At 32.5% G+C, this 20,680-nt stretch overlaps 2 protein-coding genes across 2 annotated transcripts; both read right to left on the bottom strand.

Annotated features, from left to right (window-relative positions):
• Positions 1 to 1,247: 1,247 nt before the first annotated feature.
• On the bottom strand, positions 1,248 to 12,304 carry LOC108205167 (UDP-N-acetylglucosamine transporter UGNT1). Its single transcript, XM_017374986.2, has 10 exons — positions 12,037 to 12,304; positions 11,333 to 11,409; positions 8,597 to 8,758; positions 8,377 to 8,510; positions 7,064 to 7,194; positions 6,939 to 6,983; positions 6,720 to 6,817; positions 3,915 to 4,022; positions 2,018 to 2,074; positions 1,248 to 1,895 (listed from the first exon to the last, which is right to left on the bottom strand). The coding sequence occupies exons 1-10, from the start codon at positions 12,179 to 12,181 to the stop codon at positions 1,821 to 1,823; spliced, it is 1,032 nt and encodes a 343-aa protein (XP_017230475.1). The 5' UTR covers positions 12,182 to 12,304; the 3' UTR covers positions 1,248 to 1,820.
• A 1,527-nt stretch (positions 12,305 to 13,831) lies between these two features.
• On the bottom strand, positions 13,832 to 19,191 carry LOC108192411 (synaptotagmin-5). The gene is made up of 10 exons (XM_064088501.1): positions 19,062 to 19,191; positions 18,215 to 18,336; positions 17,224 to 17,325; positions 16,579 to 16,653; positions 16,341 to 16,420; positions 15,814 to 15,964; positions 15,434 to 15,664; positions 14,962 to 15,249; positions 14,486 to 14,599; positions 13,832 to 14,123 (listed from the first exon to the last, which is right to left on the bottom strand). The coding sequence occupies exons 1-10, from the start codon at positions 19,144 to 19,146 to the stop codon at positions 13,980 to 13,982; spliced, it is 1,392 nt and encodes a 463-aa protein (XP_063944571.1). The 5' UTR covers positions 19,147 to 19,191; the 3' UTR covers positions 13,832 to 13,979.
• Between the last annotated feature and the right edge of the window lie 1,489 nt (positions 19,192 to 20,680).

A 20,680-nucleotide genomic window follows, 5' to 3' on the forward strand; every position in this document is an offset into this window, starting at 1 on the left:
AAAGGTTATCACTTCTAATATTTATGATAATATATTTAGATTTTATCAAGTTTATTTATTATTTATTTTTAATTAAAACAAAAAAAATAACTATATAATAAAATATAAATAATAAATAAACTTGATAAAATATAAATATATTATTTTAAATATTAGAAGTCATAACCTTATAGTTGGTTGTGGTAACATTTAAAAATAATGTCTAAAACTTTATAAATAATATTTTTAATGATCGAACTCATATTACAAGGTACTTGTTTGATATTTATGGTGACTTTAGTGACCATGTTGATACCATTTTGAGTTCAGTGACCAACTTGATACATTACGCCCACTTCAGTGACCAATTTGATAATTAACCCTGCTTAAAAGGGTATATTATTCAATTAGAATTTTAAATGATTTTTTTCGTTCACGAAATCCAGATAATATTCGACTCAGATTTTAAAAAATATAATAGAATTTTGGGATATTCAGTTTATATTTTAAATTATGTTATAAAATCCGTTGATATTCAACTAGGATAATGTTTTAAAATCTGATGATATTCCATTGGAATTGTTTAAGATCTATTAAAATTCGATGGTAAATATTGATGGATTTTGTCGATTATATAATATATTTTAAATTTTTTGAAATCTCTTCACAATTCAAAATTCATTAGATTTTGAAACGCTGTGCTTAAACCCAAATTATCTATACCAAATCTATCAAAATGACACAAAATCAAAATCAAATACAAATCCATTAAAATTGAATACCCCTTTGAAATAAGCCAACTCACTTCTATTTTGTCTTTATCTGTTACATGCGCAACTTTTTTTTTAATCGATGAACACGACCCAACAGGGATTCTTTATTTTGTCTTTGTTTTCTGATTCTTTTACTCAACTTCCAAGTCTGTGTTTAAGACTTATTTCTTCATTTATTATGTATCCATCCCTTCAGTTTTTCCACTAACAATCATAATAATATAAAACAATATCCTAAATCGATGTTAGAGTTTCACTCTTATTGACATTTCTGTCAAGTTCTCACATCTCTGGAGCAGGAGTCAGAGAAAAATGGAACTAAACCAAAATATTCAACTGACTTTAGGAAGTGTAAGATTCGAATACGATCAACTTCTAACAAATGCTGATGCTACCAAGAGATGTCTGCAAGCAAAAACAAGGGAAGTGGCTTTCTCCAGCTAGACCTACTTTGTTGCGAGTCTTACAATGGCAGGTAAGAATCAGATACCACGATTCACGGAACTCAACTGAACACAGACTTTCGAGAAATGACAAATGAACGGGAAACAGACAATTTTTACAAATCTCTGTGGGAGTATGTGCTAACATATCTATACACGAAGGAAGAACAGTATCAACGGCAGATTACTCCCAATAAAAGATAAAAACAAATCACAATTATAGCTAGGAACCAAATGTAAATATAATTAGATTGTTCTGCATTGTTGCAATCAATTTTGTATCAGGAATATCCTTCTTTCTCAGCTGAAGATGTTAGGATCAGCGCATGATGATGCCGTCACCACATAAAATTGTGGGGATAAGTGTTTCCACAGATGGTGATTTCATATGCCATCTATGCTGGTGTTAAACTAATTTACTCTTCAAGCAGTCTGCTCAACTTGTATCATTCGTCAAAAAATAAGACAGATGAAGTACTTCTCACCCTCATAATGCCACTACTAAAGATTGCCACATCTATCAAACTCCCCATATATCACATATGATAACATGGGAATACCTTAATGGCAGCAGCTGATTCCCCTTCAACGGGAACAACAGTAAACTTGAAGAATCCTTTATTTGTCACCTGCCTACGAGTTTAAAGTAGGCATACAAACCAGATCCAAGAAAACCAAGAACTTGTCCAACAACATTCAACTGTGAAGGAAAAAAGAGACCTCAGAAGCGATTTAGATTTGGTGTAAAATGACATTGAGATGCTGAAATGAATAACAAATATCAGATATAACATGAAAAATAAAGATCAGATAATCACTCACAAAATCAAACGGGAGTCCGCCAAAAAATATCCATCCGAGTGCTATAGTGAAAAAGTCCTGCAGAAGAATGAAAATTATATGAATGGTAATATAACTTTTAGCTTGTTGTAATCACAGATCCGAGATTCTTGCCACCTGTACATGGCTGATAAGATGAATAACCAATGATAAAACAGGTGCCAAATGTATTGCATCACATACATTTGTTATCCCTCCTAAACTCAACCAAATCATTTCTGTGATGATACTAAAATAGCTCAACCACTTGTCTTCCAAACTTGAATGAATTTAGACAGGAAGATGGCGAGGGAGAATAAACTTTAATATACAAGTAACTAGAGAGTTAGTTTAAAAGGATAACAGGGTTACTATCAAGGAGTGAAACCAAAATCAGTGACTAACAGACCACAAGTACAAGTCAATAGTTTCCTAGCAGAAAATGTTTACAATCAAGGCGATTATGTCTCCTAACTTGATTCGAATCAATATATGCCATCAAGATGTTATAATATATACAAAGACACACTATCTCACAAACTACAAAAATGTAAAAACCCAGTTTATTACTCTGCCTTGGTACTTCTCCTGTACTAGTCACCGTAAGATTTCCAACCTGAGATTTTCTTTATCATATTCTTGTTCAGTAATGACTGCTTCAAAAACATCAAGGTTACCCATTAATCTGATTATACCAGTAAATTCTATGCACCGAATTATGTATTAATACATAAAGAATCACACAAATTAATATAGTGTCTGGTAACAGCACCCTAAATAGAAAACGAAGAAAGCAAAAGCAAATACCTTTGCAGAAAATTTTGACCAATTTTATCTTTTAAATATTCAAAGTACAAATAAAAGTAAAAGTTATAAATGGTGAAAGTTTAAAACACTTTATAAACACGGAGAGTTATAATGGAGGTAGAAGGTTAGCATGACTTGTGTGTTCATGGATTTTTTAGATTTAAAATAAATCTGTCTATATAAACAAAGATAAAAAATTAAAGTTGGCGCTTGTTTAGTTGTTAAACATTTTATATGTTGACATGGTCAATAAATTGGGAGTAAAAAGAATTCTTACTTTTGTGAAAATGTCACAGACCGTCAATTTTTAAAGAAAGGAAAGAGTAATGTGTGTCTGTTTGTGTGTGTGTACAGAGAATACTACAAATTGCAACACACTGCACAAGGAAACAAAAGACTAATTTGGCAGAGCTGCAGAGGCCGGTAGAAACTAGAGAAATTCATATATTAAAATCCACAGTACATCTCAGTACATTTGTATATGCTCATACAATTAAATCTATTCTAAATAGTCAGATTCGTTCTCATTTAAGTTACAATTTATACAGCAGCATTTGTAGAATAGATTAACTAGCGCAGGACATGGTTAAGATGGAGTGAAAGAAATTATAACCAATCTCCACAGAGAACACATGACACTCAAACAATCTTTTGTTTAGTTCACTTGCACATCAGTCCTTGATAATTTACCTTTAAGAATTAATGGATAATTATATAACCTTATTTAGTGATGTAACTTTTACTCAGCAAGAACAAATCTGTATAGCATATTCAATTAAAGACACTTATTCAGTTCTAATCTACATAATAAACCACTACTATATGTACAAAAGAGGATTTCTTCCTCTTAGAACTGTTATAGCCTAATTTAGCAGCACTTTTCTTTTTAATGTTCTTTTGCCATATTCATTTGTTCCCTTTATGTTGTCCTGATATATTTCTGTTAGTGCAGTACCACAATTAAAGCTTATATTACGGAGGTTACCAATTTGTAAATGAGGTTCCACTAGATTTACAGAAAAGAAACATATTTATTTAAAAGAAGGAAAGAGAACAAGAAGGAAAGAGAACAAACACCAATGGAAATGCAAACCTTCAAATTGCCACAGATTGTTTGTGTGACTGCTGAATTGAGGGTTGTATTCAGAAAGATGCTGTAATTCAAGAAGAATGCCAGTACGCATGAGAGAAGCATCACAAGCTGCCCAGTTTAAAGATGCAGAAATACCATTATCAGAAGCTACAAGATCAATGAAAACATTTGGCAAAAAATGAAGGAGAACTAAATTTCGAACAAAAGCATCATGACACCAAGTTATTGAGTATATAAACGAAGTGGTAACCTCAAACAGATCAATTAATAGATAATATAGTCCTCTTCTCATATTTGCATCGCCAATATATTTATTTAATCACTTGAATGCAATTTATTTACCAAAATAAAGAGAATAACTATATAACTTTAATATGCATCATCAACAGATTCATATGCATGGCTTTCAAGCAGACTTTTCATTGTAATTAAAACATATAAAGACACCAATATTGCGCTCTATAATAGTCTACATATCAGATTCTTATTTACCCAACCTACAACATTGTGTACTGGCATCAAATATGTACACAAGTCGCAGCACATAAACCTAATTTATGATTTCATAAGATGAAATGTGAAAGAGAAACAAATGAATGTGAAAAGTAGTGTTTTTGTTAAGATATTCGTATACAGAATTTGATACTTGGGAAAGAATATTGTAGAAAATAAAAACTATGGTATTTCCTTTCAGGTTTAACCTTGTAAAACCCACCAATTCAATAGACTAGATTATATCACACATTATTATAATGTGTACTTTTCCAATGGATTGGGAACAAAATATTTCACTTTATGTTGAAATAAACTATCAAAGATATTCTACATTAGTTCAGCATAATCTATTCTTTATCATTGTTGTAACGGAGTGATGGCACTATGGTGTTGGTAAGGGGTTCAGGACTCCACGATGCCACGGCGATAAGGCATCCCTACTGTTTTCACCATATATATTTCCAAAACACAAATGTATGCATATATATTCATCTTTTCAGTTCAATTATATAAAAATATTGCAGAAAGTTTTATAGCTTGATTGTCATTAAATATTATTTCGCACATACAAGGGTACACTAAAGAGTTGAATTTTGAAACATCTTACAATATGAAGTATATACTTTTTAATAGGTAAATTATGTAACTATAACTGTTACATTACATATACATATCTAGGGTCAGGTTCCAGATAGAACCGCTTAAACTTAGAACCTTAGAACCATATTAATAGGCATTAAATGAAAGTAATTTGAATGTGTGAAATTAAATATATGAATGTGTTTTAATATGGTACATATTTAAATATATGTGTCTTCAATCAATGCACATTCTTAATTTATATTTGATCATTTTAACAATAAAAATATATTTAATATTTAATTCATATATTTAAATAGTGTGCTGCAACAGAACTCCAAAATACGAAGAGTTGAAATGGTGCTTCATATGCACTTCTCATAAAGTAGATGTCAATAAAAAAAAATTACAAGTTGCAAGAAAGATGGTTGAACAGGTTACAAAAGATAATGAAATCAAGTTCAGCCAGAACAGGTTATAAGGAAGCTACAAAACATAATTTAAGAATTTTTCTACAAAGAAAAGATGCTATCTACTCTTATATATTAGCAGTAGTAATACAGGATTATCATATTGGGATCTTAGACTTGGTTTAGGTAGCAATATTCTGGGGTTTTATTCCTTTAACAAACAATGTAATCTAACACATTCAATATGCTTAGTTATTACATATTATTGGAATGGAGATTCTTATCGTATACTGGTTTGCGATTAAGATAATATAACTTCTGTATGTTGAAAAGGTCTCAGGTGTAGAATATTTATGTCGTGACTTTGCGTAGATCATTTTAATATCCGCCATTGCTGATAAAATATTACACATGCTAAGGAACTGGGAAATGTAAGGAGAAATAATCTAAATACTTCACATGTATGTGTGTTGGCATGGCCATGACTATTGTACTCAAGACAACATGCAAATCTATGAACTTTAGATAGACGCACCCGAAGATATAAACAGTAATCACCGGAATTTAACCAATCTTACCAAGAAAACACTACAAACAATGATGCATCTAGCAGCTGAAGGAGCCTAGTAACCAAACCATATAGACTTGCACACATTGATAAAAAATTTAGCCAACTAAAGCGATGAATCACTCGAGTTTCGTTTATTTTTTCAGCCTATAAAGTAGATGATGAAATGTAGTCCTGCCGACTTATAATCAATCACCTAAATAATAAGTACATCAGTCTCAGTTCCACATCACATAACATTTACGCATTAGATAAAGTTACATCAGGCTGTAAAAACACTAGGAAGTTGGAACTATCATGACATTCTCAGGAAAATATATGCCAATTTGAAACAAAGGAAAAGACACAGGAAGATGTAAAAAACTTATATAGTAAAAGTACCTAAAATACCGAATAAGATATAAAATGGAAGTAAAAATTACTGCAAAAAAATGGATAATACTTAATAATCTGACTCTGAGCAAGGAGCATCTGACATAGTTTAAACATATCTATAAGAGGCATGAAATTGACATGTATATGAACCGTAAGATACCAAACGAAAAACAAGACCTGAATATAACCACAGTAATCAATCTATAGTTTAGAGTAAAATCTAGAAATGCATAAGCTCTTAATAGCAGCGAAAGGTCGAAAAGCACACCCTCTTTACCAAAATCTAAGACTTTACAGGATCTAAACATAATTAATAGAACTATGTAATTATATTTAAAGTATAAGAAACATCTAAATTCTGATTCTGGACCAAATTACCAAAAATCCAGGAGACAGAAGATACTGAAAATTCATTGTCTTCTCCAAGTCACCCCGAATAAGTGTCCAAAAGAACAAGAGTGGTGCACACATAATTCCTGCACAGAGTGAAATCATGTCACCTATTACTTCTCGAAAAATAGTAATTCACAGCTGTTAGTCCTGCAACAAAAGCTATAAGCTCTAAGAAAATTATCTGATTTAAACATATAGGCTTACCATTGCACCACATAAGACCAAAGCTATTCAGACCACTTGACTTCCCTGAGATATTCAAGATATTAGAAGAAGAATGACAAAGAATTCAATCTGCTGAAGAGAGACTAATTTTAAGAAAGTATTACCAAGACGGGATATGGTGGCAAGATATATTGCTGTACTGATATTGGACAGGAAAACGACGCCATAGCCATAGGAGTCAAATGACAAGTCACGAGCTCCAGCAATAAATGCACCAAGTACGATCATTGATACACTGATAAGACCTTAATACTTTTTCAGTTAGACGGATCAACCAGAAACATCATATGAAATCAAAAGAGATGGACAGCAATAGAATTTGGCTTCTCCACATACAACTGGTTATATTTTGACTGCTACATCTACATAGTTTACCATTTGAGATGAATAGAGATGTTCAGTTATAATACAAAATCAACTAGGAAGTTTAATCATCAATCCACGAGAGTAGAGAAATACAATAGTCATGAGAAAGTACTTAAAGGAATGAGGACACATGCTGACAAGCGAGACCACCGTCTCTAATAAACTACCTCATCTACTTAGATTTCACATCCAAATCCAAACATATAGATCAAGGACGTGAAAATATATACTGACCCGTGCAACATAGATCCAACATTCCAAATAACAAACAAACTAAAGGTAAAGTGATACTCTATTAAGGCACTTGCCAAAACATTATCTGTATATCATATTAATATAAATTAATACTCCCAACTTCAATAGAGTGTCAGGAAAGATTAGGTTAAGTTTAAATCTTTATAATGCCTTAAACCTGCAATGCACCTCCACAAAAAAACTCATACGCTAAAATGGACCCCTTTTCTCTTAAAAGAATAGGGTAAATATAATGAGACTTAAGAATATAAATCAGCTGGTAATGAACAAAGCATTGGAAAGGCCCAAAGAAACTTGGATTCCGGAGCCTAGAGATAATATTACAATTATAGCTTACCATTATTGTCTTATCCTTTTGGTTATCATTACCTTTAGACATTAAGGTGATAAACTGATAATTATCTTTTTCTTTGGATTTGCAGTATAAATAAGTATTGGAAATTATTTTTTTTCCTGATTCACCATCAGCTACATTAAGGAAAAGTAACACAAATACACAATTGTGAACTTTAAATATAATTTAACCTTTGTCAATATTTTGGCAAATTATGTTCCCTCCAAATAATTTCATAATATTTCATGATTATAACATAATAATAAGTTTAAACTAATAAACCTAAATTTTTTTTTGCTTGGTGTAGACCAGACAAAGCATGATAAAGACCAAAATATGCATAACTAAACAGAGCATCACTTGACTGATATGCAACATAGAACCGAAAATGTAGAAAACAAACATTTTCATTACCAAAGTCAAGTATGTAGTAACTGAGAAATGCGAGAAACTTTAATTTACCTTACAAGGATAGATGACGTGTACTTTTGTCCTGCAAGAAAATACTCCACCAACATAGTGAATACCACTGTTGTCCTCCTTAAAGTTGTATACATTGGTACATTTACCCCTCGTATAGACTCCATGGATACTAACTTTAAAACATGAAATGAATTATACACAGCTACAATTACAAGTAAAAGTAATGGAACAGTAACGGATCAAAATAATTTCTACCTACCATGTAAAGTAAATAGGAAAGAGCAAGAGGTAGGGTGTGAATCAACGTCTTTACAGGTACCAATTTAGTTGAAGCATCAGTACCGGTCAATGATTCTCCCGCACTAAAAGAAATAAGTTTTCGGCGCCGTAATGCATAAAGGAAAGAAGATGAACTTATCATCTGCAGTATATTGTGCAAGGTCAGATCATCCTAGAATACATACACATACATCCATATATATATATATAATGTGGATCATCTATGAAATTAAAAAAAGTAATTTATATTTAAAGGAGACTTGGATACGAAAGAATACTGAAGTTTGATTACTTAGAACATGGCCAATGGTGATGTATATGTGAAAAATATGTGGAAAGGAAAGGAAAATAGATTGAGAGAGATCAATAACTTTACAACACACATAGAACGAACCATCGGAGATGGCGTGCTATTTTAGCACCAAAAACCACTTTTTGGTGCTAAATTATAGCAATAGCTCCACTTATTTTACATCACCATTGGTCTTGCTCTTAGTATCTAGTACTATTATCCTAAATACAAAACTTGCCTTGATAATAACCATTAACTAAGGAAAGCTCAAAATTTTAATAAGTAGCTCTGACGCGGGCGATTACAGGGGATATTTATGTGATACGGACCAGGGTCTTGAACTGGCATCGCGACTGATTGGACTCATAGAGTCTCTACACCATTCTATATTATATTACTTGGTTTTAGATTGGATCTCTTAAATCTTAACAGCCTTATGAAACTCCATCAGGTCCCTTAAGCCTTGTGTGTAACGAAACTGGGAAAAGAATGAATTGGCCAAAAACAACGAAACACTTTTTTGCACAAACATGGTTCACTACTTCTGAACGATGTTCTCTTTCCACCTTAAGAGCCAAATGGGAGTCGAAGAATTGTACAATCTCTTGGCTCACCTTTCCGCAGTCGCAGCTACTGCAATACTATTAGCTTGTATGATATGCACTACTGACGACGATTCTGGCACAGAGTTATTTATATTCGCAGTGACAAAAAATTTCATCTATATTGCTTCCTAAAATCTTTTCTCCTACTGAATTTGGAATCATATAGAGAACCTATGCAATTAAAATATGTAGTTTCTTCAACCACCACATAAATCTTGATACTCAAAAAAGTTCTAGAAAAAATATAAATAACTACAATGGTGGCGATAGTGTCTCTTTGGGAAGTTGAATTCAGCACCTAGATTTATATCAATATTTTATGTGACAAATTTTCAGTATTTATTTACAACTTGCTTGCTATCGTTAAAAATTCTGGTACTATTATATAAAGGAAGCTATAAAATATAAAAAATTAAGTTCAAGCAACTTTTCAGAAGAATCATCAGCTTAATATTGATATATAAGTCTTGCATATTGTTAGTGTTCTCAACCAAAAGAATCTTAAAACAAGATACAATACCGATGCAACAGTAGTAGTCTCAACTAGAAACATCCTGTTTGGAAGTTAAAGGTTTGGGAAAAATTAGAGGTTTGACCATGTGAATCATCTAATACTTGTCTTTGGTAGTTAGCAGACTGAAATAATGGTTTGGACTCACAAAGCTAATTTTGAAAAATCTACTTGGAGGAGCTTTTTCAATAAGAGGATTGACATATGTCTAGTTAAAGTACAAAAAGTTTATCAAACATCTATTTACCAAACAGTTTCATCCAAAACATTCAACCCACTAGTCAAAACAGTTACTTCAATCAGTTAGTCAAAACAGCTAATTCAATCTGCTAACAACTAACCGCTAACCACTAATTGCCAAAGAAGGCTTATAATTCTATCACAATGGTAGTACTCTCAAGCATAAATTATAGCTCCAACCTCCAAGCATCCAAATATAATATTGTGTTGCATTATAACTTGTGTATATCATCAACAAACAGTAGAAGTTTATAATAGCACAAAAACATCCTAAAGTAAAGTATACTTATATAGTGAAGACAGGGCGAGTCCAATGGTGGCTATATCTTGTTCTATGTCAATATTATACAACAAAAATCGAAATTTACCACTCCGATGATGTTCTATGTCTTGTGCAAAAATAGCACAATGCTATACTTTGTTCTAAATATAGAACAAAAGATAGACAGAGCTATAATTGACCCATGGTCCCACCTCATCAAAAGTGAAAAAGTTAGGTAGGCAAATACTTTTGAATTCAAAATGGTGGGGTACTTGGAGAGTTGGTGAAATTCGAAATAAGATATAGAACCAACCATTGGAGACATGATTCTATTTTAGCACCAAAAATGACGTTTTGGTGCTAAATTATAGGAATGGCTCCATCTATTTTAGCACAACCATTGAACATGCTCTCACAAGACAACATTTCCAAAAATTATGATGAAAAAAATCATATCTCTTTCCTTTGTGACGTTGAGCAATTCAAAAATGCACCGAATATACCAAAATGCCAAGTTGTGATAGATTGATCCTACGTCAAATGGAATATGACTTGCCAGGATTGTGAGAAAGAAAAAGATAAGTTTTCGGAACATATGGTTGGTGACTACCATCATTTTCATTCACTTTTGACAAAATTCGGTTAAGTCATCTTGTGATGTGAAGGGCTAGGCACAAACTTTTAGCAATGAGGAAATAGTTTGCTTAGCATGTGCAGAAGAAGCTCAAAGAAGTCTGTATACAGGAATTTAAACTGAAATCTAACATAGAGCAACAGCAGACAAAGTAGAGTGATCAACTTTATACCTGAAACAACGTGATGACATTTGCACATGGGAAGTTATAAGAAGAAAGAGCTGCTTTGTTGAATAATACCAGCAGCACTGTGAACAAAAGCATGTAAAAAAATAAATAAGAAAAGAATACACAAAGTCCATATCCAGGTAAAATGGAAGAGCCACCCCATTATTAGAGGTTTAAATCAAGAACAATCCTATATACATAATAAAGCTAATAAGCTTTTTCAGGTGTCTATTCCATCACTAACTGCCTGTAGCCTCCACTTAGCATCCTCCAATATTAGAGAAGTAAAACAAGTTGAACAGCTAAATGAGGTCAGAAGGTAATGAATTAAACGGAAACACTATGCATATCTTCTATAAACTACAACGGAGTACTAATCAATTCGTGAACCAACAAAATACTTCCCTGTATAAGAATAATAATCTTCTATAACATTACGTTTTCCTACACATGAACCCAATTCAAACTTCACAAAAAATAAACAAACTTCCGTTCATTCACTCGTATTATTTTCAAGTGTATAGAACATATAGCGAATGAATAATCATTCAGCACTAAACAAATTCCAACATATATAAATTGAATACGATAACACAATTTCTCCTCTTCCTAAATTATAAAATATAAAGACTATTACAATTTATTAATTTAAGCATCGAATCTATGAACTTATCGAGAAAAAAGGCAGAATTGACAGAGAGTATTACCAGCGCAAGTCATGTAAGAGAGAGCAGCATAAACACCACGCCTCGTCATGGCGGATCGTCTCTCATTGCTTCTGGAAGGAGTTGAGGGATCGGACACCGGTAATATCGGGGCTCTCTCCGATGAGTTGAGAGCAGCAGCCGCCATTTCTTGCTAGTTCAATTTAGTTGTTTGATTGAGTACGAGTCGAGGTTACGACATCATAAGCAACAACTATGATAAACAGAGTCGAAGGATGTTTTTGTTTTTGTTTTTGTTTTTGATTGCTGCTGCTGACTTGTTCAAATGTTGGGTGTAATAAAGCAGAGTGGGTTGGGAATTGGGACCGTTTTCTTAGTGGGCTGGGTTACGCCTATCTTTTAGTGGGCGGCGGTAAGGACCATATATAAGGAAAAATGGCTCCGATCTCCAATATTTTTCAAGTAATGTTTTGAATAACAAAATTTTAAAAAATATCTCAAATACCAGTGAATGAAACCTGATAATCTCGTGTTTTCAATTTAGGATGAAAATACTAGATCGTATAGTGTTTTGCTGTTTTAATCCAAGCAAAACGTTACATCTTATAACGTTGTATTAGAGTTAACTTAATTAGATGCTACACGGCTACACCATGTAGTGTTCTTAACCTTATTAGACGCTATATGATGTATCGTCTTGATAGGATAACCTAACAAAACGCCAGATGATATAGTGTTTTGGTAAATGATCAAAACGTTACACGATATAATGTTATTAAATGATATTTGGGCGCCATTTTTCCGGATCTTGATATTTAGGATATTAATGATGGATACAGTGATAGTCGGATCCAACACCCTCAAGCTCTAGTCATAACTATATTTTATAAATTCAAATTTTAAAAATATAAATAAGTCGTCGAAAGAAATTAGAATCGTTTGACTGTGCTTAGAAGAAGTGATATATTGACTAAAATAAACAAGTGGGTTAAGAGTAAATTATTGAAGTTATAATGTATAAGTCTGTGAATTGGTGTCATATAAGTGTCGTTAGTGATTGGAGTTTTAAGTTGATTATTTATATTTTGGATATCATTAACACTTTTGAAATTGTTTTGATCCATATCAACACCAAAAACCATAGTTTCTTAGATAATTAGATTATAAGACCATTAGAATTTTTTTAGGAAGAACTTAGATCAAATAACGGAAAAATTAAGTGACTCGAAATACAGAATCTACAACTCAGGGATCTAGATAATAAAATGCGAATAATTCAAGAACCCATAATTTAATTTTTCCAATTTTAAAATTAGTGCATATTTTAAAAAATTAGTAATACTTTTTTTGAAAAAAAATAAATATTTATTTAATCAAACACTTCTTAAAAATAAGATATCAAAAGACACAGTGGGTGTTTGGTGAACCCTTATAAGTCCAGCTTCCGGGATTATAAATTATGAGCACTTATTCGTACTGTTTGTGTAATAAGTCAAGAAGCACTTATAAAAAGTTAGGAATGCTAGCTTTTGTCTCAGGGTTTCTGCTTATTTCCCAAACACTTTAATCACTTATAAGTCTTATCTTGCTTCTAACTTCTACTCCACTTATTTATTTTAATCAATAAGCACTTATTTTAAGCTCACCCAAACGGCCCCACAATTTTTTTTTTTGACAGAAAACACAAAAAATATTTATTTCTAAAAGAATAAAACAAAAGTACTTGTTGGCTGTTGCTAAAAAAAAAAAAAAGGGGAAACGCGTATGCATGAAACTGCGAGCATGCTCACATCATCACTTGTTAGCACTTAGCATTGTTATTGGAAACAAGCCAAAAAAGAAAAAACTAAGAAGAATGCATTCTGATAGAAGTTTTCTTTCCGTAAACATCTTGCATCCATGTATATATCCAGTATAGTCTGCTTAAAACATACAAATATGTGTAAAAATGAGTAAATTCTACCAAAAAAATCTGCAATCTTTCATTAATCACGAAATATTGGCTGTGAAGTCCACTTGAGATGCAAACTTATTTTCCCTGATTTGGTTCCATCTATTGGAAAAGCCTCTGTGAGTTCCCCTTCTAATGTCACCCTAGTGAGTGTCATTACAACTCTGCCCATCTTATCCTGTTAATCATAGCTTATGTTAGTACCACTGACTCAAAATATGAAATACATTCCGATTTTATAAATTTACATTAAGTTGGGACATTTCTAGAAACTCCGATATTGTAAATTTATATCAAGCTGGGATATTTCTCAGTGATCTGATTGGCATACAGAGCAACCGAACCTGAAGGATTACCGTCCATCTCTAACTATTTATTAAAATTATGCCCAAAATCTAGTACTACAGTTTATTTTAAAATGATATTGTTCATGGTGACCATATTGTGTAAGATATATAGCCATAAGTAAACCTACTGCAATTTCGGTGAATTAGGAGATGAGGAAACTATGAGATAAGAAAGCATGCAATGCAAGTTTACCTTTCCGAAGGTGTCATGATCATAGACTTCCACCAGTAGTAGATCATGCAAAGCATCCTCCACCACAAAGTCAAAGGTTTGATTCCACACCGGATCCAATGAATTATGTACGACCTGTTATATATGAAGAACAATAATAATTATTCTACATCAGTCACGCACCCTCTGCGACAATGATTGAACCCTTGACATCCGGTATATGGAGTGACAAAGATGTCATTGGCCCAATAGGCCGTTTCTTTGTTTTTGTTGTTTTTGAGAATATTTTGCATCCGCTTCTATTAACAAACAATTACGAGAAATTACCAAGAATATATCCTTATCAACCGAGATAATGTATTTATTTAGTAAAAGATTAAACTATCCTAGAGTAGATGAACAGTTATTGAGGGTTTTATCAAAAATCTGTCGCTATCTGAGACTAACTGATTGGATTAGTATTGAATTCAAGAAAGAGTAGCATATATAAAATTTACCCTGGTCTTTTGTTTTTGCTCAGTTTTTCTCATTATAAGAACGACAAAGGGATCAGACTTCCCCATCAGATCTACAGCTGGCAAATCTTCTGCCGATATTACAGTCACTGAAAGAACTCCTCTCAGAATCACATCCTTTCTCTTTCCTGACGTGGGATCTGTATCTTCTTTCTCATCAGGTTCACTTTTAAGAGCCTTCTCCAATTTAGTTAATCTAAAGTCTCGTGTAAAAGGATTCATAACTGCGTTTTCAGTACCCTGAGGACAATATAGTAGCTCCAACTGCACCTACAAGCAAAGAATGTCTAATAATAATAATATGTACAGTTAAAAATATTGCAACAGTCTCAAATAAAGGATGCACATACTAGTTCATTTTCATGATAGTTCAAGTTGATTAGATAATATTTGCAGTAATAACAGGACTAACATAATATTCACAAATTGTCAAAATCATAGGCGAAGTCATTACCTGGCCTCTGTTTTTATTGTCCCTTTGGATTTGCAAATCCTTGACCAGTTTCAGCCACACATCCTTGACTTTGCCGGGCTCAAGTTCTTTAAGAGAAAATTGAGCGCAACCAATGAGCTCAGAAGCTTGCACCCCCTCATCATCAAAAACTCTTACAGTCAAGTGTTGTGTAGTCTCATCTTCGACAATAAAATCAAAGTTTTCATTCCAAATAGGATTCAACTGGTTGTTCTAAATAGAGAAAATAATAAAAATTTTAGTTATTAAAAAACTTAAACCGAGATCATGAGTTTTTATAATTGCTTCAGCCAAGAGATAATAATGATTAGCAAGAACTGCGAAGGATCAAATGTTTTCAAGGAAGGTGTGAATTAACTTACAATTACTTTGCTAGTCTTCATTCTACTACGCACTGGACGTATGAATAAGACTGCATAAGGATCGGACTTGCCAATGATATCTTTATTCGTCAGCTCCTTTGCTTGTACGAGCTTCACCTCTAGTGTTCCAACAGGTTTCAACTCTAGGTAACTGAAACAAAACAGAAACATAAATTAAGACTAAGGTCTAGGTCAATCGCTTGAACTATATAAGCATCAAACTGAGTAGATGCCTGTTAATGGCATGGTAGAATGAAAATTTATCATAATGTTCATGTTCAAAATAAGGGTGTCAAACGGATACGGATCTGCTTAACCATAAGCAGTTTCCTCTCTTCTTTCGTAATATTTAAAATATACTTCAAGATAGAAGGATGGCAAGGTTATCTTGGAAGATGAGAAAGTTAGAAATGTGTGATATTAGCAGAAAGTGTTGCATTAAGTGGTAGATTGAGACAAAAGCATAATGTTGAAAAAATTCAAATGTGGGGTTTGCTAGGAAGGTAGCTATTCATGGAGTACCATACCTATAATCCCCTGGTATAATGGGTATAACTTGGCGAACTGGCCATGTAATTGAATCTGCGATAGCATCTCGTATTGTTTCCTGAATTGAAATAACAAATATTTTTGTCATCTCATTTTACCATCTGCATTTTGTCATCTCTGTGATATGGTATGATTATTTTTGTCAATGCATCATTATTATACGGAAGTTGCTACTTTTTTGAATATGTTAAGGAGCAAAACAAGAAATTTTAAGACCTCAATAGCATCAGAAATTCCTGGAATTGATGAAATATCCCCGCCAATGACTTTAAGCTTGAAATCGAGATTCTTCTGCAAGAACAGTATAATTTGTTGCATATTAGTTTTCTCAAAACCTGATATTATAAATAAGTTTGTTAATTGACAATCTCTGTTTGGTTCCCAGTTATGGAAAAGTGCTCTTACTAATATGTATATGATAACCTCTTTAGACGTCTCTGATGTACACTTACTAATGTGAAATTTTACATCCTCTCCCATGCTGTAGGTTCCGGCGCATTTTAACTATATCTTTGATTTTTTAAATCAAATTATGTTACCACAAGTCTGATCTTATCAAATCTAAAACTAGCATGATTAGGGAGCAACAGAAATATATAATTTTCTTACGGACCATAAACAAGAAAGTTATAGACTATATGATTCAAAAGAGCCAGACTACTTCTGATTAGAAAGACATGCCACCACTATATCTATATGATCCACATAAAAAGGTTGTTCTATGTGTTTTGGACTTACAATTAGAAACAGTTATGCTTGGATAAAATCGGATCAACAAAGATTCACTTATATCTCAGTTATCAATTAATAAAATATAATCATGCAGATGACATATATAATAACAAGAGAATAAAAACTTACATTTTCTCTTAAAGAAAAAGAAATTGCTCCAAAACAGGGAATCTCATCGACCAGTGGTCTGAACACAAATCTAAAAACTCCTGTGAATCCTATGTTTTTAACCTGCGAATAACAAAATCTAAATGAATGGCTCAGCTTTCATGACTTAATATAAAAGTTTAGTCAAGTAAGATTATAATGAGTATATGATACATAATGTAGATATATTTAGCCTTTTTTTTGTAAGGTAGATATATTTAGACTTAATAATGAAATAAGTGCAAAGCATAAAATCAGGCACTGTACATGGTCACACAACCTTAGTTATAATTCAAGTGAGAAAAAAATAAAAATGTATACATCTATGCGTCATTTAGGCAAAAATTAACTACTTATCAGTTTCCCTACATGATAAAATAGGAATTTACCGAGTACTATCATATAATCAATATAGAATCTCATCTATAGTCAATGTACGCCAAAGATGATGTGATGCCAAAAAATTAATCTCTTAGGTTGTCAACTACAAGAAAGGGATAGAAGAACCAAGATTAAGGTCCACAACAGAACAACCAAAAGCTAAGTTCCAGAACATAAAATGCTCAGAGGAAAACAACTGGATTTATGATGGCATGAAGAAGAAAAAGAAATATTCCGGTCTTTAAACATCTTCCAACTCCACCTGAATTACAAAAATACATCAACATCGATGTACTCAAATAATTGTTTACATTATCTTCTCTTCCATATAGCACTGGAACATAAATCTATCTTAGACAGAACTAAACAAAGATAATAAATGGTTTAAGAGCACATAAAATGCAATATGAATTGATATGTGCCGTTTTGCTTTCCTTATATATATACGGTATTAAACATGATACTGAAAAGATAATAATGTAAGTGAATAGTCATCTGTACATTGTACCAAAGTAGAATGTGAGAGAAGACTCGTATCAAAATCACAGATCATAAGCAAGACTCACGGGAGCATAAAAATTAGTCAAATAACCTGTATTGGTAGCCCAACACCAAGATGGGTTCTAATATCAAGTATAATATTGGGGTTCCCATCCCACTGCATGTCCAATTCCATAGTAATTGATTTAGCATCACCATCAATGATGCTTACCCCTGAAAAACAAGACAAAGTGCACAAGGATCAACCAGATTCTGGAAAAAGATCAAAATATTCTGTTACCGCAAATAAATAATGATGGGATATTCTCTATGGTATCACTGTACAATTGGTTTTTTTCAATGGTACCATCACATTTTTCCTTCTATCTGCGGTAACCCTGTACACTTGGTTTTCTACGTATAATTACCTCATAAAATTACTCGCAGACTGTAAAACATATTGTATATTTGAAATTTTTGTGAAAAGATACATGTAATAGACCCTTAACTCATGTAAAACCGAGTAAAAATGAATGAGATGTTAATGGTCAAAGTTTGGTGATGAAATCTGAATATATCTCACTCATTTTCACCCTGTTTTACATGATACAAAGGTCTTTAACATGTATTTTTTCGCAAGAATTTCAAATATAAAATTTATTTCAGAGTCCTCAATCAATTCTATTACTTTTTTTTACTTCATTTTAATTAATATAAAGGCTTCTAATTATGTGCATTTAGATGATTAAATCAGAACAGCGTTGCTTGTCAGGAATAAAAATCCAGCCCTCTTACTAAAATTGTTTGTCTTCAGTCATTTAAGTCCTTGTGTTTTTATCTGTATAACTGATGGAGAAATACTTACCATATAATGTTCAATATAACTAATGGTAACAATTTACCAACAACAGAGCAGGTACCATCCGCCACATCTGTGAAATATTAGGACCTGAACTAACCTGTAAATTGTGGAGCGACAGTACCAAGTGTCAACTTTGAGAATTTAAGTGCAGCTAATACGGCAGGCCTGTATTGCTCAAGCATTGGTTCAACTGAGCTCCTTATTAGCTCAGATGCTGCCTAAGCCACCATGTGACAATCAAGCAAAGAATAATCAATAATAATTAGTGATACACACACTACGATGATAAATCATATAATTCACATCTTTAAAGGTTGTAGGCTTAAAAAAAAAAAAAACTTAAAGGTTGTAACTTGCCTGATCAACATAGGGCCAGATCTTGTCAAGATGCTGATTAAGCCAATTTAACTGGAAAAAAGGGAAAAAGTCCTTCAGATGATTAATACCTTCACGACAACACGAGTGATGCAACTAAGTATATTCATGAATTTACAATCAAGAAAACAGATCAGATATAGCAAGATCAAGTTTGCATCGTGGCATTGGCGTGAACAAATAATTGAAATATTCTGTGTCATTTATCACTTATCTTATTACTATTTTTACTTAGGGAAGCACATTTGAGGATTGGAAACGACTTAACTTGAATATCGAGGATAAGTCTTTGCCACTAGGCAGGCCCCTAGCTCATCATCACCCGATATCATTCCAAAACCACCCTTTAAATGAAAACAACTAACAATTTGGATACTAAGTTATCCATGTTAACAATCAATTTTTTTTACGTATATGAACTTTTCAAAGTACTAGTAAACAGAAGTGATGATTCAAATTCATGACCTAAGGAAACAGAATAAGCGCCTTTGCACTAGATTATCCCCGAATCCTAAAAAATAAAAACACAAAAATGTATAGTATAGATCACCTTCTGGCGCTTCGAAAACACAACCCAAGAAGGATAATAGTCAGCTGGCAGAAGCTTTCTTGTATCATCAACTGTAATTCTCGCAAATGCCGCAACTGTTGCCGCCTAAGTCATTCATGCAAAACATGATTCCAATCACATAAATGTACAATTAATAAATTCAGCATTGATCTGCATGCATGCATATAAATAAACAAAACTAAAAATGATGAATGAGATTAGTTTTTGGGTACCAAATCAGTGCGATGCTTTGATCGGCTTCTCTCAAAGCGAGCAAAACCAAGAATCAATCCAATACCCAATGCAAATCCAAACACAAAACCAACATAAAATGACATCTTTTGGGGATTGATCTTTCTTCCCTCACCATTAATTTTGTAATTACATCATATTTATATAATCAGGGGGGTGATCGGATTTTTATAATTTAGCAAGGAACAGACAGCTTATGTTGTCATCAGATGTCTCTTGGGAAGTGTTATCAGATGCATGAATACAAAGTTACTCCATTTTAAATAGTAAAAAAAAAAAAAAAAGTTACTCCATTTTGATAGTTTTATTTCATAAATTCAAGACTTTTTTTAATACTAGATTCAAGATTTTATTTATTATAATGCTAGCATACGAAATTCATTTTACGATCTTGTATAATTTTATATTTTGACTAGTATGTTTTAGTTACGAGAAATAAAATTTTGGATATTTTCCATATATCCAAGTCTAGAATTTTTTTGTATAAATATTGTAAATTTTTAAAAACATAATCTTACACATAAAAATGATAAAAATAC

This window comes from Daucus carota, chromosome 1, assembly GCF_001625215.2.
Source record: "Daucus carota subsp. sativus chromosome 1, DH1 v3.0, whole genome shotgun sequence".
In the NCBI taxonomy this organism is placed as follows: Eukaryota; Viridiplantae; Streptophyta; class Magnoliopsida; order Apiales; family Apiaceae; genus Daucus; species Daucus carota.